The sequence below is a fragment of the Peromyscus maniculatus genome, chromosome 2, assembly GCF_049852395.1.
Source record: "Peromyscus maniculatus bairdii isolate BWxNUB_F1_BW_parent chromosome 2, HU_Pman_BW_mat_3.1, whole genome shotgun sequence".
Taxonomy (NCBI): Eukaryota; Metazoa; Chordata; class Mammalia; order Rodentia; family Cricetidae; genus Peromyscus; species Peromyscus maniculatus.
The window spans coordinates 41,376,356-41,401,413 of record NC_134853.1 but is presented as its reverse complement, the minus strand read 5'-3'; the positions used below and the strand labels follow the sequence as shown (position 1 = coordinate 41,401,413).

General features: G+C 36.4%; 1 protein-coding gene across 3 annotated transcripts in view; it reads right to left on the bottom strand.

Moving 5' to 3' along the window:
* The window catches only part of Rb1cc1 (RB1 inducible coiled-coil 1), a 46,462-nt gene extending 21,404 nt beyond the window's left edge, over positions 1 to 25,058 (bottom strand). For 2 of the 3 annotated variants that reach the window (XM_006993451.2, XM_015986939.1), the window contains exons 1-14: positions 24,949 to 25,058; positions 23,056 to 23,176; positions 19,648 to 19,774; positions 19,332 to 19,502; positions 14,805 to 15,007; positions 12,451 to 12,877; positions 8,022 to 8,192; positions 6,477 to 6,661; positions 6,079 to 6,265; positions 5,917 to 5,998; positions 5,762 to 5,823; positions 3,683 to 3,786; positions 3,299 to 3,425; positions 1,325 to 3,213 (exon numbers count right to left, since the gene is read on the bottom strand). In XM_006993451.2, coding sequence (XP_006993513.1) covers positions 1,325 to 3,213; positions 3,299 to 3,425; positions 3,683 to 3,786; positions 5,762 to 5,823; positions 5,917 to 5,998; positions 6,079 to 6,265; positions 6,477 to 6,661; positions 8,022 to 8,192; positions 12,451 to 12,877; positions 14,805 to 15,007; positions 19,332 to 19,502; positions 19,648 to 19,774; positions 23,056 to 23,126 — 3,806 coding nt within the window. In that variant the 5' untranslated portion in view covers positions 23,127 to 23,176; positions 24,949 to 25,058. The remainder of the gene's footprint in view (positions 1 to 1,324; positions 3,214 to 3,298; positions 3,426 to 3,682; positions 3,787 to 5,761; positions 5,824 to 5,916; positions 5,999 to 6,078; positions 6,266 to 6,476; positions 6,662 to 8,021; positions 8,193 to 12,450; positions 12,878 to 14,804; positions 15,008 to 19,331; positions 19,503 to 19,647; positions 19,775 to 23,055; positions 23,177 to 24,948) is intronic. The other variant, XM_076563992.1, reaches the window with a different exon arrangement.

Here is a 25,058-nt window from a genome sequence, read left to right as displayed (position 1 = left end):
CCTGTAATTTGATCTCTCTCAATATTGGATCAAATTCTTCATCTCCTACCCTTGGTTTCTTAACACTCTAGTTTTCTAGCAGCAAGAATCTTGGTAAGTCAGTTTGGCTAAAATTTCCTTTCATTTGATTGCTTTCTCTTTATAGGGCTCCATCTACTGATCCTGACCCTATTACCTAGAATAAACTTGAACTAGTCCATGCTGTACTTAGAACTCAACTCAGTTCTACAATGACAGTTTTTTTTTTTTTTTTTTTTGCTACTGCAATTAATTCCTTAATATTATAATCTGTTATTTCCAGTTTACCATCCAGTTCTGGTTCTGAGCTTTTCCATAGTAAATTACACTGTTTTAATTTTTGTCTCCCATAGTTCTATAACCATTCCCACAATGCTTATTTCTCTATTAAACCCTCTGATCTCTTAAGAATACAAAAAGCTATTTCAAAATCAGCATTATATTGCAGGCAGCCAATTAAGAGTGTTTAAAAGTGGTGACGCAAAGAGGCAGGAATTAAACACACAAACATACATAGACAAGCATACACACACCCTTAAAATATTCACTCTGAGAACTAATTATAGGACAGAATGATACACTAATGATACTCTACAAGCTGTTTATTGGGCAAAATTTGATCGCAATGTTTCTAAACCCATCTGTGGTAATTAAAAAATATTAACAGACAGCAAACATGAAAAAATATAATGAAAAGAAATCCACAAATCTGGAAATTAAAAATATTATCTTTCCAACCAGAAAAAACAAATGAAACCGTAGTATCAAGAAAACAATAGTGAGAAACATTCTGCACATTCTCATCTTATTTAGCTTTAGCTAAACCATAGGCAGAGGAAACTTAAACTCTAATACAATCATAAGAAGAGAACAAAATTAATTTTAACTGAAGAATTTAGTAAAAGCTACAAATCACAAAGAAATTTTGAATTAAAAAGGAAAAAAGTTCTTATACACAGTTTTCAAAATACTCATGTATTTTGTGGCTTGTTTACTTTTCAAGACAAGGTGTGGTCTAGATCAAGTTCACTCTGCAGTCCAGCTTGGGCCCATAGCAATTCTCCTGCCGTAGCCTTCCAAAATACTTGGATTACAGGCACAAGCTACCATACTCAGATCGAGCAATAGTAAAGTTATGTAATGTTGTTTTCACATTTATGATAAACAATACTCTAAAAGTAAAAATTTCTTTGTGAAAACATCCTAGTTTCTCTGTTAACTACAACAAATGAATAAATCAAGGTACTATGATTAACATGTACATTTGAGTCATCAGTAACAATCACATACTAAGCTTAATACTTACCTTTTGGCTACTTGATTCTCAAGATGTTTAATTTTTTCTAATAACTCTTTCTCAACAAGTTCTCTCTCCAATTTAAATTCATCTAGTGCAGTTTGAACAGCTTCATCTTTTTCACAAGTAAGTTTCAGAATTAGCTGTTCTTTGTCCTGTTCGTGGCTCATGACCAATTTCTCCTTGTCTTTCTCAAGGTTCTGGATAAGAGCCTCATACTTCTCTTCTTGCTGGGTTATTTTTTCATCTTTTTGTTTTTCAAGCGCATTCAGTTCTGAATTCAATTTACTCTGCAGTTCAACTATTTGTTCTTTCAGGTTTTTTTCTATTTCAAATGCTTGGTGATGCAAAGATGTTACATTGTCTAATTCAGCCTTAAGTATATTAGATTCTTCTTCATGTCTACTAATTAACTCTGAAATGCACTGATCTTTTTCAATTGTCATTAAAGCTCTTAACTCTGATAAGCCCACTTGATAATTCTCATTATTATCGTGAATCTTTTGGTTTAGTTTTCTTATTTCTGTTCTCAAATTTTCTGTCTCTTGTTCAAGGAGAGACTTCAAAGTCTCCTTCTGCTGTGTTCTACTCTCTTCCAACAAAAGCTTTATCTCATCCGTTTCTGCTTCTTTTAATGCGAGTTCAACCTCTAATTTACACCTCATGTCTGACAAATCAGAAACCTTGAGTTTCAATTCCTGTAGCTGTTGTTCTTTTTCCTGGATAGTTGAGGCATGAGATTCCAGTATCTGGTCAATTCTTTGTTGATTTTCACTTTTTAATTTCTCCAAAGACACTTTGTGGTCTGTCATAACTTTCTCAAATTCATGTGTGTGCCTGACATGCATTGTATCTTCTAATTCCTTTAGGTGGCTTTGCTCTAAGCACTGAAATTCGGTTTTCAGTGATTCTATTTTCCTATCATTTTCAACATGTAGCTTTTTCATGTCTTCTAACACCATCTCTCTTGACTGCTTTAGTTCTTTAATTTCACAATTTTGAGTATGCATTATATTTTCCATCTCTAACAACTTCTGATCTTTTTCATGTTGCATGAAGATGACAGCATCCTTTTCACGTTTAATCAAAGCAAATTCATTGTCTTTATTCTGTAAAACCTCTTCAAGGGATACTAAATCTCCTTTCAATTTTTTAATTTTATTTACATTTTCTTCACTGTCTTTTACTAGAGCATCAAGTTTACATTCATACTCATTTTTTAAAGATTGGAGTTCTTTCTGATGTTTTTCCTTTAGTGTTATTTCTAGAGAGCATTTTACTTTTTCAATAATGTTTCTTATTTCTACTGCTGTACATTTTAAAGAATTTGATAAGTCACACTGCTCTTTTTGTACAAATGTTCTGAGGTGGCACAGATCTTCCTTGATGGTTTGTATACTGACGTGAGAGTCTTGGGCAGCAACTCTGCACTTCTCCAGCTGGACATGCAGAGCAGCACGATCTCCAAACCCCTCTTTTCCACGTGCACTTGTGTCCTGCATGCGCCTACTATCTATTGCATTGATGACTGAAGAATAAAGTGACTCCACCATCATTTCTGGACTTTGTGGATCACTTATAGGGTTTGGAGATGATAAATTTTCTTCAATCACAAACTCATTCACAGCAGACATAAAATCAGACTCAGGACTTTCTGCTAATGAGTCCAAGTCTAACGAAGCTTGGTGAATAGTTTGTTCTGCATTTGGATGGGAGATGGTTTCAAAATCAAATGTATGAGCATCAATACTATCTGGAGATAATTCTTCTAAGGGACACACTGCTGGGCATAAGGGATCCTGAACAGTTAGTGGAGGAGGAGTTTTTGGTGAGGTAGTAGTTGTACTTTCTATCCTTGGAGAAGCAGCCGACTGTGGGGATGCCTGACTTGTGGACACCTGGAACACAGAGTGAGACTTTTAAAGATCTTTAACAATGCAAACATCTTATACTAATAAAAAATATTTAAAACAACTTATTTGCCTTTTGTTCATTCAGCAGATCTGTAATGGTCTGTGACATTTCATCCAAACTTTGTGCTGCTTTTACCAAATTATGTAGGGCAAGTACATGCTGGTGTAAAGGCTCAAAGTCACAAAGTAAGGGAACCCTGAAAAAGAATGCAAACAAACTGAATTTTTAGTTTCTTACAAGAACTGTGAACCAATTAATCTTTCCAAAACAAAGAAACAAACAAACAAAAAAAAAAAAACAACAGCATGACCAGTCTATCTTAAGCAAGGATGGGCAAGCTGGAAGAAGCTTATGTCCTAAAAAACCCAATATGCCAAGTCAGGGAAGCCAGAAGAAAACAAATAACTTTCAGCACTTTAAGATCAACTAAGTTAAATATACTATGGCCTTTACCTGAGGAACGGCTGCACTTCTGAAGGACAAAATGATTGAAGAAACTGTAAATCTTTTAATGATATATCTGGAAGTTCACAGTCAAATTTTCGAGGCTTCTGAGTCTACAAAAGGAAAAAAAGGATTTAGATATGATTTCTTGCTATAATTAAATATAACATAAGAGACTGACAAAAATGTGTCAAATGTCATCACAATTAAGAGAGAAAAATAATAGAATGAAGCAAAGGGCCATGCAAAGATGTCAGGACACACTAGCTCTGTGAAGCTTTAACAGTCTGGACAATGAGCTGTTTGGTGACAGCTAATATGCTTGTTCTTCCCCTTTTGTCCTTGCACTGTGCATGTGCTATACCTTAATTTCCCCTGACTCACAGAATGATCATAAAAGGTCTCTCTATAGTAAATTCTATTGCTATACCTTAGGAAGATTTCTTTCTTTCTTCTTCTCATTTAAAAAAAAATACTATTGGTCAACTTTAAACAAAAAATATTAATTCTAAAGTCCTACTAGTTGTTTTTTTTATAATACTGACAAGAGTGGTATCTTTTAAAAATAACTCCAATTATCTCATCACTGGTCAAAAATATTTAAATATGTCAGGATAATCTACATAAAACAGGTTCATAGATAAGTAAGTATGCATGTGAATTCCACTTACATTACTTGTGTACAGTCTTAACAAAGACTGCCCTGTAGAAACATATTTAAAACTGAGATCCTAATAGAGGGCACATAGCATTTCCCAAATTTCTTTGATCATGAAAAATGTTTCTTTTCATTTTAAAAATGAATAGATCTAGCTAACTGGCCTTAAAATATATCAAATGATATTTTCATGTTTAATTTTAATAAAGATTTATTGAAGACTCAAATTACTCTGACTCATCAAATAATGAAGTGGTGTGGAGACAAAGAGATGAAAAGACAACAGAAAAGAGTACAAAACAAAAAAAAAAGGGGGGAAAAACAAAACAGTTAAAAAATTGCATTCCCACTGATCTTGACAGCCTAATGTGTGCTCTCTGGTCATGAAGTAATGGCACACATACCTTGGCAGTAACCAATAACTCTCTAATTGAACTTAAGAGCCACTCAACAAGAAAGAGACAATGTCTGGTACTGGAAACCTAGATAACTACTCAGTGCTAGTGAAATCATCACGGTTGGAGAATCTACAACCATTAATTTGCTAAACCAGCATATCCTTAACAACTATCTACAGATATTTGTCCTTATGCCCACAGAAAAGTGTACATCTTCACCCTTCATTAAAGAACTTCTCTTTTGCAACAGAGACCACTACAGAAAAACCACAACCAATCTATCTGAAGAGTTGTGGAGGACAGTAGCAAAGGGTACATACACAAACACTCAAGCACCAAAGGCTCAAGAAAAATTTTAAAGAGGGGGGCAGAAAGATTGTAAGAAACAGGGGGTTGGGGAATTTGCCTTCTAGTAACATTAGAAGCTATATCTACAAAGTCTCACCAGCACACCCAAACGTGAGGTGAACAAGGAGGACAGCAACAAACATATCAACCTACATAGGGAAAAGCCCAGGAGGCCTCAACCCTACACAAAGAACAGCAGGCAACTGAGGAAAGCTGGAAGCAGGAGAGGTGACCTTTCCCAAGGATGAGCACACTAACCAATTGTCCAAATTGTCAACTCTGAAAATACACATACAAGTAGCATTATATGGACCCATCAAGTTATATTTAGGAACATATATGTGTGTGTACACACGCAGGCACGCACGCACGAACGCGCATGCATACAATAACAATTGATGAAAAAAGGCCATGAATTTGAAGGAGAGTGGAAGGGGTATATAGGAAGTTTTGGAGGGAGGGAAGAGGAGGGATAAACACTGTAATTAAAATACATTCTCAAAACTTAACAATAACAAATTAACACATATTAAAACTTATACCAGGTAACCCTTAAAGCCAAAACCGTTTTATGCTGATTTAATCCTACCACAACTTATTCTGTTTCTGATAAATGCTTCTATCCCTGAAAAGAGAGGTTTTTATAATAAACAAATTTAGTCACATTAGAAAATAAATACATACACAAAATGAGGGGGGCCAAGAGTCCAGTCCCTTAAACAGACGGTTTCTTAAAAAGGATTTCCCTGTATGAAGAATTAGGAAGGAACAGTTATTTTAGAAATTATTTAAGAGCCAAAAAAATTAAAAAGGAAAAGGGTAAATAAATTAACACTTACTAAATAATTTCCCAAAGGATTCCCTTTTTGATTTTTCAGCTTCATACAATTGTTTCCCATCTTTGACTAGAGCACCAGCCCACTTAAAAGAGGAAAGTTTATGTTAATAACATATCCCAGTTATTAATGTTCACATATAATTAAACAATTGGAATTGCTTACCTCTCTGTAGTGTTTAATGAACATTTTCCTCCTTACAACCTCAACAACAGCTAGGCAATACATCTGCGGAACTGTGCTAAGAGCCTCGACAATTCTGACTCTTTCTAACAGCTCTATCACAAGGCGGAGCAGTGCTTGCAGTTTTTCTCCATCTTGATCAGCATGAAGCATCACAAAGCAACACCACCTACAGAAGAAGCAAGATTTATTGTTTTCAACAGTCCCAACATTTGCTAAAAATCATCTTGTAGGTAAGCTGTGAGGATCAAGACTCTAAAGTCTAATCCCAGGGTAATCAATGTGCATTTTGATGGAATCATAAGGGGAGATTATTCATTACTGGGAGATAAAAGCATGAACTCTGAAGAGCCTAAATTAAAAATGATAGTATCTCTTACTTCAGTCTGACATGTAGATTGTTTGCTAGCTCTTGTTTGGCAGTGGTACACTTCTGTTTAATATCCAACAATTTTCTGTGGTTTTGCAACATAATCATTAGCTGATTTGCATGACTCAGGCACAGATCAGGTAACACAGATGCATCCTTCAAGTTTTCAGCTCTCATTTGATTAGCTAAAAATCCCTTTGAGAAAAAGTTTTAAGAATATTTAATTTTGTTAGATAAATGACATAAACACTCAAGAGAAAAACAGACAATGGACCACTTTCCATTTTGAGTCCTAAAATCTGTATCCCACACTAAAGGGGAAACAAAAGTAAATGGCCAGTTCAGGGACCGAAAACCAACTTACAATAATCTGTTATCTTGAAAGCTGTATTAAAATAACTGATTCAAACACAAGCCCAAAGCAAACAAATTCTTTAAAATGTCAGGGAAACAAAATTTAAGCTACCTTATTTCTTACTAAAAACAAGCACATGAAACAGCAACATCACAAGGAATAAAAATGCAACATCCAATAGCAGCCACAACAGAGGCAGGAAGGATGACAACCTGGGGTGCACAGGAAAATTCCGGTCCATGAAACACAGAGGGGAGGAGGGACAGGAAGGAGGGAACAAGAGGACGAGGTACAGCAGTATGAGATGAAATTCAGCTTTTTGGCTCTGGGGGGAGGGGGGTGGAAAACAATTGGTCATAACTGTAAGGATTAGTCAATTTTCCAAGATTTCTTATTTTTCTTCTATTTCTTGTCCTATTTGTTTTACAAGACTAAGTTGTACTAAGACATTGAAAATAATCTTTTCACTCCAGCTGTGGAAATACATTCATGGTTTGTATTTCAGTTTTCATCCATAATACCTGAACTCACTTTATTTTATCAAACTCAAACATGAAGATCATGCCTTGGTTTTGTGTCATGGTAGTCACCTGTAATCACAACACTGAAAAGGAGGCAGAGGCATGTTAGGCTGGGTAACAGTGAGACCCTGTCTCAAATGGGAATAACAACATAGAACATAACTTTTTCCCTCCTCTATTATGTGGTATATTGTTATAAATCTGAACTGCCCTCACAAGCTCACTTTTCCAGTGATAGCCCTCCTTTGGTGTTGCTCTGAGAAGATATAGAACCGCTGGGATATAAGACTCGGCTGAAAAATGGATCACTGGGGTATGGACTTTTAGATCTCTAGCCCAGCCCAGCCTGTTCCATTTTTTGTTTCTGGATACTATTTTCTTCTTAACCTGACAAGAGGTAAGTTGTATCTCTGCTACTACTGAAGCTGCTCCTCCTGAATCTGCTCCTGGTGCCCTGCCTTTACCATCATTGCAGACTGCAGACTGTACCCTTCTGAAACCAAACCAAATAAACCTCTTTTCCCTTAACTTTTTTGTTAGTTATATAGTCATAGTGACAGGCAAACTTAACTAATACACATATAAATAATAACGCATTACCAACAATGAGGGGAAAGTGAATAAATGTGCATAAATAGACACTGCACTTAAAATATACAAAAATAGCCAAATACAATACCTGAGCAAGCTCTTTCTGTTCATTTACCAGCCGGCCACAGCTAGCAATCATCTGGTCCAGGGCATATAGCCTATCTTCAAGCCCTTTAATGGCTTTCATATTCTGATTATCAAGTTTGGCAATAGTTTGATGGCATTCTAAGATAAATGGTTGAATAATCTTTGGGTCAAGCTAAATGAGAAGGAAACATATATAAATAAAATCTTCTAGAAATAGTTTCAACTGTATTCCACACTAATTGGAATTAGGGTCAGATACAAAAGTGATAGAAAACGACACAGAAAAACAATGCAGAGGAAACCAACTTATACTTCCAAAGGAAGGTTAATAGGACTCATCTCATTCTAAACAACTGGTGTTAAACAAACTACAATATGAAATCAAGTGCATAATTCCAGGAAACACAAATCTCAATCAATGCTATAATTTAATTAATTCTCAATATCCCTAAGAAAATGTTATTTTTCAAGGTCAAAGTCATATAAAGTACAGCTAATGACAAACCCATTCTTGGGTAGTAACTCTTATCAATTCAACTTCTCTCCAAGCATCTTCCACAGCCAGGCATGTTGACACATGCTTAATTCAGAGCTTAGCAAGCAAAGCAGAAGAATAAAAGTTCAGGCTTGCACAAGCAACTCTGCAAGACCCTATCTTTAAAAAGGCAAGATTTTTCTTCCCAAGTGGGACAAAAAACTTAAACTTAATCTCTACTGCAAGGAAATGGCTAGATCAATATGCTTTCCTAATCTTTAATCTTGCTTGTTATCCTGGCTTTAATTCTACAATGTGTTACTATTTTTTAATAAACACTGTCTAGTCACAAATATCAAATAACCTTGCTTCATTAAAGGCTCTTGGCACTTTGGCATTGCAGACCACCTTTGCCAATCTCTTCAGACTTTACTGGTTCCTTGACAGACTTCTTCTCAGACTCTAATTACTACAATTCCATCCATCCATCCATCCATCCATCCATCCAGTTTTATGAGAGCCACTGCCAATACCTTGAAAGAATATTTTATTACTTCATCATTACTGTATTGCAGTACTGGAGACTGAACCTGGGGCCTTGGTAAGCAAGCACTCTACATATAAATAAAAAGACATGCCATAGCCTGCACATGGGGTCAGAAGACGATTTCTAAGAATTAGTTCTCTCTTTTCACCATGTGAGTCCTGGGGACTGAAATGAGGTTTACAGGCTTTTACCAGATCCTAAATTCAATTTTTTTTTTGTTTGTTTGTTTTTCGAGACAGGGTTTCTCTGTGTAGCTTTGTGCCTTTCCTGGAACTCACTTGGTAGCCCAGGCTGGCCTTGAACTCACAGAGATCCACCTGCCTCTGTCTCCCAAGTGCTGGGATTAAAGGCATGCGCCACCACCACCTGGCCTAAGTTCAACTTTTAAAGGAGGAAAAGTAGCACAGTTTTTCAAGCCTCAGACGATGATTCTCAATACCTGCTAATATTAACATGAAGATATCAACCAAGTTATTTTTTCAACTGTGTGTGTGTATGTGTGTACACGCAAGCAAATGTATATGTGTGGGCATGAGTGTGAGCTCTCAAAAGCCATGACATACATGTGGAAGTCAAAGGACAACTAATTCCCTCCCTATACCATCTGGGATGCAGATACCATACTCAAGTTATCCTTTACGCACTAGGCCATCTCATTAACCAAGGTCTTTGTGACTGTCCCACTGATCTGTAAAGGAGGTGTTTGACTAGGCCCTTTAAATGGGGCTCGAGAGAAGGTAAAACAGGAAGACAATTCAAGTAATGTAAACAATGGTCAGAAAGAGTAAAATAATGGATAGCTTGAGTTACTTTAACATAAAACTTTATTGTAATAAAATTTTACTTATTTAATAATTTGTGGATTATTCCATCTTCTCAGATGATAAAAGCCATAATTTCCAGATTTGTTCAGGTTTCCATCTAGTGCTATATTTTTACTCATGAACTCTCTTTGACATATACATGGCCAACATAGAACAGTTGCCTTAGAGAAGTTGTAAAACCAAATTTTTAATTTCTATTCCTATCTATACAACCTTTAAACAAACTATCCTCTACACAACAAGCAAAATATTCAATAAATAGCTAGATGTATCAATGCACACCTTTACTATCAGCACTAGATAGGTAGAAGAATTTCAAGGCCAGCCAGGGCTACACAATGAGACCCTGTCTTACTAAATAAATAAATAAATAAATAGAAAAATAGATAAGTAAACAATAAAGTAAAATAAGTTGCTTGAAAGAAATATTAGAAACACTAAGGGTCTATAAACTCTGGGAAGTTTAAACTGAACTAAGTATGCATGTTAATCCATTTATTAATCAGAAACATAAATTCTCTTTATTTATAAAATAGAAGTCTACAAAAAAATGAATCAACAATTATAGAATATTATGCATAAATTAAAGTTGGGTTGCAAACAAAGTAACTACCTAAACTATCATCTATCAGTCCATACAAATGTAAAACTAGGGATTCAAATTGCTAAGAAACTTAAAAACATTGTCGGGCAATGGTGGTGCACGCCTTTAATTCCAGCACTTGGGAGGCAGAAGCAGGTGGATTTCTGAGTTCAAAGCCATCCTGGTCTACAAAGCAAGTTCCAGGACAGCCAGGACTGTTACACAGAAAAGCCCTGTCTCAAAAACCAAAAAAGAAAGAAAAAATATGAGACACTAACACTTAAATTCACAAGTGTCAGGGCTGGAATTTGAGTGATTTCAAACATTAAATTCTAAAAATCTTATGTCCCAACTCATATCCAGAGGTATGTATCTGAATTTCACAGTTGGAAATATACATTATGGATAACAATAGATATGTGATTAATCTATGAAACTAAGGGCTTTAAAAAGAAACACAAAAGCATCTCCTCTGGGCACCTTTTATTTATTATATTGCTGGAAAACAAAACTACTGCTGTGAGATAAATAATACTAGTGAGAGACAAAGACCGAAATGTCTCATGGTGAATCTGGTAGCAAGGCCTGTATTCCCAGCTACTGAAAAGGTTGATGCAGGAGGATTATAAAAAGTCTAAATTGGACTACACTGTGAGTTCTAAGTCAGCCTCGGAAAGTTAGTGAGACTCTGTCTCAAAACAATACAAGGGATAAAACACAGTGGTAGAGTACTTCCCTAGCAAGCATCAGGTTTTATGTAAAATTATTGTGACTTCTAATACAGTTCTTGTAGCAGTCACTAAATCATGACATAGAGACTTATAATAATAATTATGAAAGGTTGGCCTTAACTTAGGTTTGTTTCTGACTAGCTCTAATAACTTAAATTACCCATTTCTATTCATCTACGTGCTACCACATGGCTTGTGGCTTTTACCTCTCCTCCTGCATGTCCTGCTGCTTCTCCGTCTCTTCTGGCATCTGCACCTAGATTCATCTCCTCACCTCTCTCTCTGCCTAGAAGTCCTATCTATACTTCTTCCTGCCTAGGTTTTGGACACTCAGCTCTTTATCAGACAAATCAGAAGGCGCCTTGGCAAAAACATATCTTCATGATGTACAAAAAAAAAATTATTCCACAACAAGTTCTAATTATGAAAAATGACATTGGTTATTGTGACCACTGTTATATAGTTGATCATCTAGTCAAATAGAAATTTAAGCTACTAAATACTAGTTTAAAATTTGAGCAGAAACATTAGTCTAGCTTTCATTTGTTTTTGACAATTTTTGCTGGGGCAAATGCTTAACTGAATGAAATACCTACCTATTGGACATTATCAAGGACACAGATGCTGAACATATTAGAAAACCAAGATCTTAAAGGTATTCACTTTACTTATAATTTAAAATAGGCAGTGCTGTTCCAGGCATCATAGATCAGATATTTGTTTAAGAATTGATTAATCAAGGACCCAATCTATTTTCAACTAAGTGCCCCTTTAAGCAAAGCCCAACTATTCCAGCATTTGTATTTGGATAACTGAAATCTTCAAAACTGTAGTAGTTTGTGTCAATAAAACAATAACTTCCTTTCTGATGGAAATGTTTTGCATAAACTCACAGAGCAGATAGAAAGAGACATTTATCCCAGTTTTACTTCTAGAATTGTAACTGAAAGCACAATGTCTTACTGATGAATTTTTAAGGAGATGAACAGTTATAATTTCTCATGTAGGAAGTTGCTCACTGAGAAGACAACTTTCTAGATGATGGAAATGTTCAACACTATACTTTAGTTGGTAGTGATGTATCCTTGAACCAGTCAAAAGCTATGTAATCCTTCTCATTGCACTAAAAATTTATATTTTGAAATAATTTATAACCAATTCAAAAGCATAGTTACAAGTAATTTGATCCAATCTCCAAGTTCCAATGCAAGGTATTCTGTTTCAACTATAACTTAACAGTCCACCTGACACACATACACACATTACTTACCCTGCTCATAGAATCAAAGCACTTCCTGACCAAAGATTCCACATCATTGGGTCTATCTTGAACATTTATCCAGTCTAACAAGGAAACATTAAAAAAAGGTAGATCACTGTCTTTATCATCTACTGAAGCTTCTTCTTGCTGGACAGTACTTTGACAAGATTCCCTAAGTTCTTTGCCACGTTCAGCATTGGTGGGATCTGGAGCTACATGCTCCACTGACTTGTGAAATGAGGTTAACAAAGATGTGTTAGTTGTTCTAGGCATATCAGGAGAGAGCACCAGTTCAGAGGATCTTTTCATCTCAGTTTTCTCTGCGCCTTCATGTTCATTTAAAGAGTCCAGTCTTCCCAAACATTCCCTGTAGCTATGTCTGGTTAGGCACTCCAACAGTGGAATCTTGGCCATCACTGAGACCGCAGTTCCTAAACTTAATATACAAAGCATGAGTCAGTAAAGCAAGTGTGCTCTAGTATCATCCAATGAAATCACAGTGTACTTCAAAGAACCAACCTTACCATTGCTCCATGTATTATACACATATAAGCTCTTTTATTATCCAGCTAAATGTAGTTTAGTAGAGAAGTGACCATTAACATTAAAATTTCTATTTACAGCAAAGCTAGCTAGATTATACTAAACAAGTAGACATTGACTTTTTAATCAAACCCTTTTCAAATAAAAAGCTTTTAATTAAAAAATAAAATAAAATAAAATTAAGGTTGACCAGAGCAGTCCCTCAGACTGTAAAACTGCCTTTAACACAATTCAAATATATTTAATGTCTTGAAAGCACAGGATAAGGCCGGGCGGTGGTGGCTCACGCCTTTAATCCCAGCACTTGGGAGGCAGAGGCAGGCGGATCTCTGTGAGTTCAAGGCCAGCCTGGTTTCCAAAGCGAGTTCCAGGAAAGGCGAAAGGCACAAAGCTACACGGAGAAACCCTGTCTCAAAAAAAAAAAAAGCACAGGATAAAATTCATAATTTAGTCTTAGGGTAACTCTTATATTCACCATATCAGGAAAATAGACTAAGAGCGATAAGCTGCGAAAGGATATGGGGAAAATATGAAATCTTTAAGATCTCATTAAACTATATTGTATATAAAAAGATTCAGGTCCCTAAAGTAAACTGATGTGGTAGTGGGACTCTCTCCAAAATAGGTACCCAAAAAAGGTTATTGCAATAAACAATTAAGAATGATCCTTTTAATACTGACTAGTCATTCTCTTTCCTATCAATATTTCTTTCAATGTCTACAAAGGCCAAAACTTGTCCATAAACTGAGAAAACTCATGGAAAGGAGGAGTCATGTGGCTGGGATGTAAAAATGCCTCTCTAACACAAGAAGGAACTTGCATTGAGTCCCTAGCATCACTTTAAAAAACGCAAAGATTAAGGAAGGGAAGGAAAATAAGAGAACATAATATCACCTCTACTACAAATTCAAAGTTAAAAAAAAAGAAAATTAAAAACTAGAATACAAAATCTGAAAAGTACATATATGAGCATGCAGTAGTTATTCTAAGGTTAAATTAATGCTCATTAGCATATAAATTATAGATTTGTAGTTCTTTCCTTCCAAAACCCAATAGTACATGCCTAATATATAAAGAACTTATACTAGGATGGCAATATTTTAAAAATAACTTAAAATTTTCAATGTCTGATGGCCTTTTTATTTATATGAGATGAGGGATCTGGTCTTTTTTTCCCCTCCATTTTACACTTTCTCTATTGGTGAAAATACAGGAAAAGATTTTTTTAGTTTTATAAATTACTGCAAGCCTTTTATATAATAAAATCACTCAAGAAAAAAAAGCATGTGGGAGTCAAAATATGTATTTTTTTAAAAAATACATTAAAAGCCACAATTTAGAGCTGGGCATGGTGGCACATGCCTTTAATCCCAGCACCTGAGAGACAGAGGCAGATGGATCTCTGTGAGTTCAAAGTCAGCCTGGTCTACATAGTGAATTCAAGAAGAGACAGGGGTACATAGAGACTCTGTATCAAAAAACAAACAAATAAACAAAGCACCAAACCAAAAACCACAACTTAACGAAAGCATAACTCTAAAAATTGGCCAGTGAGATGGCTGAGTGGGTAAAAAGAAAGGCCTGAATCCCACACTGGAAAGACAGACTCAAATCTAAAGTTGTCCTCTGACTTCTACATAAGCACCATGGAACACACATGCCTTTACTTATATAATAATAACAATAATAAATGTTTCAAAAGAGTCTAAAATTAATCATATTTAAATAAACATATGGCCTCCAAGGAACAAATATCCAGTAACTAAAAAACTGATAAACTTCACAGGCATTTTAAAAATCCACTTAATGATAAACATACTGAGTAAGTTTTAACTTGATGTCTTCTATGGATTGCAGATAATCTGAATAAATACTTTCAAACTTGAAAAGAAGCTTTTGGTATGAATTTGAACAGTCCTCCAGATTGGCCATGATTGCAGCCCAGCCTTGGTGCTGAAGATGTTCATCATGGACAAGACCTTCACAGAAAGAGCAAAGCTTCTTGGCAACTTCATACATTTCCTGTTTGAAAATGGAAAAGAATAAAAGAAAGCAATGGTTTGTGTGTACATGTTTGCATGCATATATGCACACACACACACACACACACACACACACACACATTTTCACAAATATTTGTACCAAATATAAAAGATTGAAAAAGCATTATCAAATTCTAGACTATATAATATAAACACATCTTGAAATTCTAAGGTAGGAGTCCTCAAAATATAAAATTATTATTACTTTTGTGTGCGTGCGTGCATGTGTTTGTATGTGCATATCCATGCTGTGGTATATATGTATGTGGCACATGTGCAAGAATATGAGCATGGAAGCCTAAAGAGGAGATTAGGTATCTATCACTCCCATTCTGTTCAAGTCTGAGCCTGGATCTGGGCTGGTAGCTAGCAAGCTCAATGACATTTCTGTCTACTGACCCTCAATTACTGTTCCCAGCTTTTTAAATAGGTGTTGGGGACTCAAGTCTTCATGCTTGCCCAACAAGCATTCTTACCAATTAAATCATCTGTAGCCCTAAGAGTCAAATGATTTTTAAGAACAGATGACTGGAATTCAGTTACAATGAATTAAGTATCAAGTGCAAAGTGATAAAAAGCTGCAGGAGATTTCTAAATAAGAGAAGTTCCCTGCCACAGAAGATTCTGGACCTGTAGAAAATATAACATCACTTTGTCTTAGCCACTTAAAAAGAAAAAGGAGACAAGCGAAGACTTTCAGAAGCTCAGGTTACTTATGAAGGTACCAAGAAAATACTGACATAAATTAGGAAAGAATGAAAAATTCCAAAGGTTGGAAAACAATAAAGTGGAGAAGAATAGAAAATATAAAATATAACTTCTTAGCAACAAACAGTCTAGAGGAAAGAGAAAAGAGGGCCACAAGTCTAGACTCACAAAATGCTAACAAAAAAGAAATCAGGGGGTGGAGAGATGGCTCAGAGGTTAAGAGCACTGACTGCTCTTCTAGAGGTCCTGAGTTCAATTTCCAACACCCACATGGTGGCTCACAACCATCTGTAATGGGATCTGGTGCCCTCTTCTGGCCTGCAGTCATACGCATACATAATAAATAAATCTTTAAAAAAAAAATCAGTTTTTACTTTGGGCCAGCATGGTGGTGCATACCTGTAATACAATTAGGTGGCAGAAGTATGAAGAAAACATAGATAATTAGACAGACACACCATGCATGTCAGGGGGAGGTGACAGAAAGGGAGCAAGCAAACAGTTAATACTATAAACAAACAGCATTGCATATAGAATATGTACATTAAGATGTCAGGAGGAGTGTGCCAGACGATCCCCTCCCCCAAGAAAATCAACACAGGTTACCACTGCTCTTAGTTGTCCATTAGAATTTGTGGTAGGACCCTAGGATCCTACTGCTGAAGGCAACACACACATTCATCACAGGAAAGGAAGAGAAGCTGGTACTGATCAGGAACCTTCTTCCCTGTTGGCTAGCTCTCATAGTACTGGAAGCTGCTATTTAAGAAACTGGTGTGTGGGGATGGGGAGTAGGTCATCAACATTCTTATCCAGCTGCAAACTCCTTGAATTGCAATGATGACTGAATAAGAATGTTGAAAACATGCCCATAGGTGCAAAATGTTATTGGGATAATCGACCACTTTCTGAGTTCTGTTCCACAGGAGTAAACACATGCATGCCTGGTATTATAAACCTGGCTAATAATCCATGATTGGAAGCTCACAGGACCTTGATGTGAACCTAGTATTATTGTGCAAAATGAAAAATGTGTCAGTGGACCAACAGGCTCAGGCATCACCTATGACATTTGTTCACCCTTAGCTCTGTGTGTGTGTGTGTGTGTGTGTGTGTGTGTGTGTGTGTGTGCACATATATACATACATACATACACACACATATATATAAAATGAAAATTAGAAACAAGGAAATACATAAGCACAAAGTAAGAATATTCAGAAAATAACTACAGACACAGGGTAGAGAAATTTATCTCAGTTCTATAAGTAAGAAAACAACTGACCAATTTCCTTTAACAAAGGTAAGTTATTTAAGCCACTAAGGTTTCTAAAATTATCTTTCAAGAAACTTTAAAAGCAATTGAAAATTTCCTCCTTTACTTAAAAGCACACAAGGCCCTAAAGAACCAAGTAATTTTCAAACCGCCTATAAAACAAGAATAGAAATGACTGGCATTTTGATTCACTTTAATCTCAATACCAATGTTCCTCACTCTGATTTCAACTGCTAAAATTTTTAATATTTTTCATCTTCAATAAAGAAATCATCTCTCCTCATACACAGCATTATTCTTAATGCCTGAGTATAATCCTGCCATATCTTTTCCTTATATAATACCTTTTCCATGCTTTTGCTGATTTATATTTTATCACCTTTCTAATTAGTTAAAAATATATTAAATATATTAAACTCTAATCAGTTAAAAATATATTAAATATTTAATATTACATTTTCTTAGAGGAGACCAAGAGGTTTATGCAAGAACATGATGCCAACATCAAGTGGTCCTGCCTTCAGCCTGATTCAAGCCTTACCAAGTCTTTTATCATGATGATGACAACAGCAACAATAAAAACTCAATAATCCTGTTGAAGTCACCTCCTACAACCAGCCAATCCCAAACCACAATGCTTGTGCACAAGAAGAAAAACATCTTTTAAAGTCCATGACTAATGAATAGACAAATATCAAAAGGTTAGCCCACTCCAAGTAAAATCAAATAAAAGCCTGCTGCTCACTATTAGGCGGAACAGCAGCTTCATCAGCACTCATTCCCTTCTGCATCCAGTTTGCCACTTTGGCTGTAATGTGTGAATTCTTCTCATCTGTTTCCCTACCACAAGAACCTCTGTCCAGTCCTAAGTTTTACTAACCAACACTGAAATTTTACTAAATGTTTACCTTTTAAAAATACAATAAAAACTGTGTTGTTTCACATGTTCTAAGATACATTTTTTTGTATCTAAAAGTAAAACACAGCAGCTTCTTGATCACTTAGAGTTAATGGCACTACAGTTAAGTAAACTATAAGAGAAAACAAGACATAGTGCATGCTTGTAATTCTAGGACTGAGAAAGTTAAGACAGGAGGATTGACAGTTTGAGGATAGCAAGAGTTACAGAGAGATCAGAGAGACCCTATCTAAAAACAAAAAGAAATACTATATAACAAACAGGAAAATCAAATAATTAGCAACAATATATGGGGATTGAAAGTATCGATCGGTAAGTCATATGGATGGGAAAGGACTGCAGTTCCTTTTCCAAGAACTAGAAATGAATAAGGAAAAGGAACTGTTTTACTAAAGTTACCTGAGCTCTAGTGTCTGTTCTAACAACTAATTACCTGACTATCTCCATTTTGGGGAGATGCTGGCCAAGTCATATTTAAGACATCCTTTTCACACTATCTAGTAACACAGAGGACTAAAATTTTACAACTAGGTATATTAACAATAAAATATGAATAAATAATTTTTAAAGATTTGTTTCAGCCGGGCTATGGTGGCGCACACCTTTAATCCCAGCACTCGGGAGGCAGAGGCAGGCGGATCTCTGTGAGTTCGAGGCCAGCCTGGGCTACCTAGTGAGTTCCAGGAAAGGCACAAAGCTACACAGAGAAACCCTGTCTCGGGGGAAAAAAAAAAAGATTTGTTTCTATTAATTTCAATTGTGAATGTGTGTGCATGCCAGATAACTGGAGGTTCCTATGGAAGTTAGAGGCATCAGATACCCTAGAGCTGGAGCTTCAGGCCATTGTGCGCCACCTGACATGGTTTTCTGGAAGAGCAATGCATGCTCTTAAACATTGCTCTACCTAACTTCAGCCCCAACCCTCAACCCTGCACTTTAGTAGAAGAGGAGGTTCTAAAAATCCATGTCTTTAAGAAGAGGCCTGTGAAACAACTATCAGAAAGACACTCACTGCCAAGCAGCTGAGTCAATCCCAGGAGCAATATTGTGGGAAAAGATCCTACTCCCACCAGATATTCTCTGATCTCTATGTTCTCATAATCTTCATTCACGTGCATAAGCGCGCGCGCGCGCGCACACACACACACATACACACACACATACACAAATAGAACATAAAAAATGTAAGAGGAGAAAAAAGGTGGGTGTTTTTATGTTAACTAAGTAATTTTGACTTCTCTGCTAGCTAGACTTGAATGCTTCTATTTTTATTTATTTATTTATTTATTTATTTATTTATTTATTTATTTATTTATTTATTGGTTTTTCGAGACAGGGTTTCCTGGAACTCGCTTTGGGAATGCTTTTAGAAGCAATTAGTTAAGAGTGTTTAGATCTTACCACTGCAAGTTGTGTCCTTGAAGCAACAGTATGAAAAACTGCAGGCATCATAAGAGATTCCTCAACTTTTATTTCCATGTCATTTTCTGTTGAAAAGGTAGTTTTAGGAATAGCAGGTGCACGGTCACATAAGATCATTTCTTTATTAAAAAGAAAAATTGGATTTGTGTCCTGTATCAAAAAAAATGCAGAAGTGATAAAAATAAAAATGTTATAAATGATGAACTTACACACTGCTCTTGACACAAGAACAGAGTCCCTGCTCCCCATCTGATGAGAAGGCAGAATATGCAGTGTAGAACTCCTTGACACCTACCGTTCCAGCGCTGTAGGTACACACTCTTCGATCTGCAGCCATGCATTCTCCTCCATTGACCACTAGCACCTGGTGCTGAATAGCAATCTTGTATTTGCTTTGAATGGCATGCTTAAGGTCAGCCACACTTAGAAAAATAAAATCCAGTTATTTACATATGCCTAGTGCTTTTATAAAAGCAGCACTTCATAAAATAATAAACATACACACACACACACACACACACACACACACACCATAATATGTTACTGAATTTCATTCTAACATTCTTCTCCAAAAACAAACAAACAATCAAAAAAAATCCAGTAGTAATAGTTTCCTATTTTTTAAATTAGATACCACAGTCAACTGGCTGTCAGTGAATTAAATGCCTATTCTGTCACATATAAAAGTATGACATCTAAAAATACAGGCAGTACATACAATTACTTTTCAGGGCTTTTTTTGCATAATGGTGAAAGGTATAAACAGACATACATATGGTGTCTAGTTTGGTAGAATGCCTCAAAACCCAGAATTTGTGTTAAGATTTTCACAATACATTATAGAAAGTATATTAAGTCTAAACCATGTGAAAACTCCTTCCTTTAAAAAAAAAAATCATAATAATCCATAGCGACATGTTGTAATCTACACTCCCAGAAGGAAGAGCAAGTTCAAGACCAGCCTTATATAATGAGAAAAGTCACCCCTTTAGAAGCAAAACTGAATCAATGAAAACGAATGTATTTAAAACATAAATTAGGGCAAAGGAGATAGCTCTGTGGGTAAAGTGCCATGACCACTTTAAAGCAAAAAGAATTAAGTTTGAATTCCCAGGACTCATATATAGAAGCAGGAAGTAAGTGGTACTCCATGTCTGTAACCTCAACACTAGGAAGGAGACAGGCAGATCCCTGGGATGCACTGGCTAGACAGTCTAGTCAAATCAGAAAGCTCCAGGTTCAATGAAAGCCCCCGTTTCAAGGGAAAAGGGTAGAGAGTGACAGAGCAAGATATCAAACATCTATATTTACCTTCCATACATATGTGCACATACACATGTATACAAATGAACATGTATACAAGCATATACCATGTATGAAACACAATAAAAATCAAAATAACCGCTTAGTGGCACCTGTGTATGTGTATTTGGTGTATGTTCTGTATGTTCACGTGTGCCTGTATGTGGACATGAGAGGTTGATGCTGGGTGTTGTCCTCCATTGCTTTCCACCATATATCTGAAGATGGGATCTCCCACTGAACCTAAAGTTCACTGTTTTGGCTAGACTGAGTGGACGGCATGCCCTAGGGACTGATTCATTTATCTCTGTATGCTGTCCCTTCCCCCCCATAGGACTGGGTTACAGGCACACACTGAAACATCAGGTTTTTTACATAGACACTGGGAATCCAAACTCAGGTCCTCATGCTTGCCCAGCAGAAACTTCCTTCACCCACTAAACTAGCTCTCCAAAAGCTTTGTATTAGCACGTATGAATTACACATAATTTGTTTCATTTTGACACTTTTATACATTTTCATATTCACTTTCTCCCTCTTACCTACCTTCCATTCTCATTTGTCTCCTTCCTCTTTCCAGCTATTACCATCTTTCTTCTACTGTCATGCTGACTTTTTATTTAAAGTTTAATTAGGTTTACTAGGTAAAGGGTTATACACAGGAGTATAAGCAGCTTACCAGTGGACCCACAACTAAAGAAAATATTGCCCTGCCTCCAATACCCACTAACTGACTATGGATCCTTAGGGAGAGGTAGAACTATGTGAGGCCCTCCTGCAACCTTAGTGCCATTAAAACAAACAACAAAAACAAAAAAACCCTTTAGTTTGTATATATGTGCTTTTCCCACATATATGTCTGTGCATCATGTGTGTGTGTTGTGCCCACAGAGGCCAGAAGAAGGCACCAGATACCCTGGAACTAGAGTTACAGGTGGTTGTGAGTGACCATGTCAGTTCTTTGAACAGAACCTAGCTCCTCTGCAAGAGCAACAGTGCTCTTAAGTACTGAGCCATCTCTCCAGTCCTGTCCCTGTTGTTTTCTAAATAAATATTATTCAAGCTATTGGTAATAAACTCAGTATGATATCACTCTGTAATGCTATCATTACTACAAAGTAAGTAGCCTTGAAAATGGTGTGTACTATTTGTTTCTTCTTCTCATGAGACCTCAAATTAATTTTCCCTTGCCCTGAGAACTAGCCTTTGCATTTTATAAGCTTAGGAGAATCTTCAGTCAAATATTTGACATCTTGGTCAAAGCAGAAAATGATTAGAAATGAGCTGCACTAATCTGAATGTTCCATTTATTTTATAATTTCATTAATAAGCCAAACAAACCCACTGACTTTATTCACACAGAATAAAAGCAGCAAATGGAGAAGATAGCTCAGTGGGTAAAGGTGTTTGCTCTCAAGCCTGATGACCTGAATTCAATCCCCAGAACCTAGATGGTAAAGAGAACCAATTTGCACAAATTGTCCTCTGATTTCCACACATGCACCTTTGGTACACATAAATACACACACCCAAATAAAATGCAGCTCAAGTTTTAAAACAAAGAAATTACACACAATTTAAGGAATTTGAGTGTAGCATTTCAGAATGATAATAATTATCTGTGATAAGTACGGAAAAGAAACTTGAGTTTGTTATAGGGCCACTGTTTGTTTGTTTGTTTGTTTTTAAAGACATGGTCTCATTAAAGACAAGGTCTCATTGTGTATCCCTGGCTGACATGGAACTCAGATATCCACCGACCTCCACAGTGACTGCTAGGACAAAAAGTGTGTTCACCATGCTCAGATGGTTTTTTTTTCATTATAGATTATTTTTATGTGTATTGTGCATTACACGTGTGCTGAAGAGGCTTCAGAAACCCCTAGAACTGGAGACACAGATAGCTGTTAGCTGCTGTGTTTCAGTTCAGTTCAGCTGAGACTGAAACTGTTCTCTTCAAGAGCAACAATAGCTCTTAGTCACTAAGCCAACTCTCTAGCTCCAATTTTTTTTGAAATACTTTTTTTTTTAATGTTTGTTTGTGTAAGCACATGTGTGTGGGTACATACGACATGCACAGGAAGTTGCATATTTAAGTTATCCTCAGGAAGATGATTTACCTCCTTGGAGACAGCATCTCTCATTGTCTTGAATTTCACCAAATTAAGGCTAGACTGTCTAGCCAGTGAGTCCCAGAGATCTTCCCAAACTGTGATTACAATCACACACTGTGACAACTGTCATTCCTATGTGGGCTCTGAACATCAAACTAAGACTGTGCTTGCAAGGCAGGTGTTCTTATTGACTGTGCCATCCTCCATCACAGTAGGGTGTTTTCTTAAAATAACTTTTTATATAAATTCAAGATGGAAAACCAGAGGATAAGTGAAACACAACTCACGTTTGCACAGTTAGCTCAGTGTCAAATGTCAAAGTGGTCCCAGTGTTAACCAGAAACACATATAACTTCATGATGATCTTTCTGGAATCTGTGAGCTGTACCTCACACTCCAATGCAGTTCCTAAATGAAAAAACAAAGGGAGTAATTCAAGAATAATTTTTAATACCTTTATCACCAAGATGGAACAGTCCTACTATACAACAACAACAAAAAAATAAAATGTAGGTTGATTTTAAGATAAATGAATTGAACAATGAAGTCAACTCTTTTTCTTTTTAAAATGAGACTAATAAGAAACGTAACAGTTCTACATTGGACAGTTGACTTATTTACAGGAAGAAAAAAGCCCATCACTAGAAAAACAATGTGTATAATTTTTCTTGCTTTCCATATTTAGAATAAAAAAATTAGGAACATGGAGGTGTAGTTGAACAGAATAATTGATTTGTACACGAAAGGTTCTAGGTTTAATCCTTGAAGATTAAAACAACATAAAAAGTGTGTGTGTGCATGTGTGTGTGCGCGCATGTGTGTGTGTGTGCGCGTGTGTTTGTTTGTGTGTGTGTGTGTGTGTGTGTGTGTGTGTGTGTGTGTGTGTGTGTATGTGTGTAGGAAGAAGGTTTATATACTTGTAATTTCAGCAATCAGGAAGCTAAGGCAGGAAGATGGCTTTGAGTTCAAAGCCAGCCTGGGCTACACATTAATTAAGTTCCAGGCCAGCCTAGGAAGCATTGATTCTGATCTTAAAACAAATAAAAACTTAACCCTCAAAGGCACTGCTCCTCCCTCTTCCTATTTCAGGGTATAAATGAAACTATAAGTAGCTATTACTAGGCTGGGAAGATAGCTCAGCAGGTAAAAACACTTGCTGCTTAAGCAAAAGGATCTGAGTTCAAATCCCAAGCACTTTCTAAGAGCAGGGAAGGCCATGAGCAAGCTGATAATCCAAGCACTGTGAAAGAGACAGGAAGCTCACTGGGGCTTGTAGGCCACCAATCTAGCTCCAGGTCTAGGGACAGATCTTGTCTCAAGGGAATAAGGTAGAAGAGTAATAGAGCAGGACAACTGAGATCCTCCTCTGGACTCCATGCCTGAATACAAGACCATACATATACACCATACACTGTCTGCACACACACCCAGAGACAGACAGATAGCAGCCATTACTTTCAGGTTAAAAGAAATCACCCCTCTCCTAATTCCTTCCACTTGGTTGCTGCTTCCCCTGTATTCTATCTCCATTACAAGCCAGACTACTCCACAAGAACCATTGCTCAACCCCCTTTCTACTCCCAAAAGCCAGCAGCCAGGGATTGGTTGGACAGATAGATAGGTGGCTTAAGGGAGGATTTGTTGCTCTTGTAGGACTTGGGTTCAATTCCTAGCGCTCACATGGCAGTTCACAACTGTATGTAATTCTAGTTCCAGAAGATCCAATGCTCTCTTCTTACTCGTTAAGGCATCAGGCACAGACATACATGCAAACACTCATAACACAGAATATAAAAATAAACACATCCTTGAAAACAAAACATCACCCTCTACCACTAACTATAAACAAGATGGATCTTGAAATGAGAATATTTAAAACTATTCTGCCATTAACTTGTTCAATTTAAAAACTCATTTATGAAGGTTTCATAATCAATAAAATACCAAGACTGGACTTTAATACTTTTGGTTTTTTATTTTTTATTTTTTAACAAGTAGGAGGAAGAAATCCTATAGACAAATGAAAGTGATGAAATGAACTTCTCAGCCTGGGTCTGTTTATGTTCTTCCCTTATGAGTCATAAAATAAAATTTTCAAGTAAGAAAAGGCAAATCAAGGTTTTAAACTTCTGGTGTCAGTGGACCAAAACTGCAGTTCTGAAGGTGTGCACATGACTTACCGCCAGGTACTGTGAAGAGTATTACTGCTTTTCTTAGAAGATTACAAGTGGCTTATTTGTGTTTGCTTGATATTGACAACTGAGTGGCACTACTGGTGAATCTCAAAGAA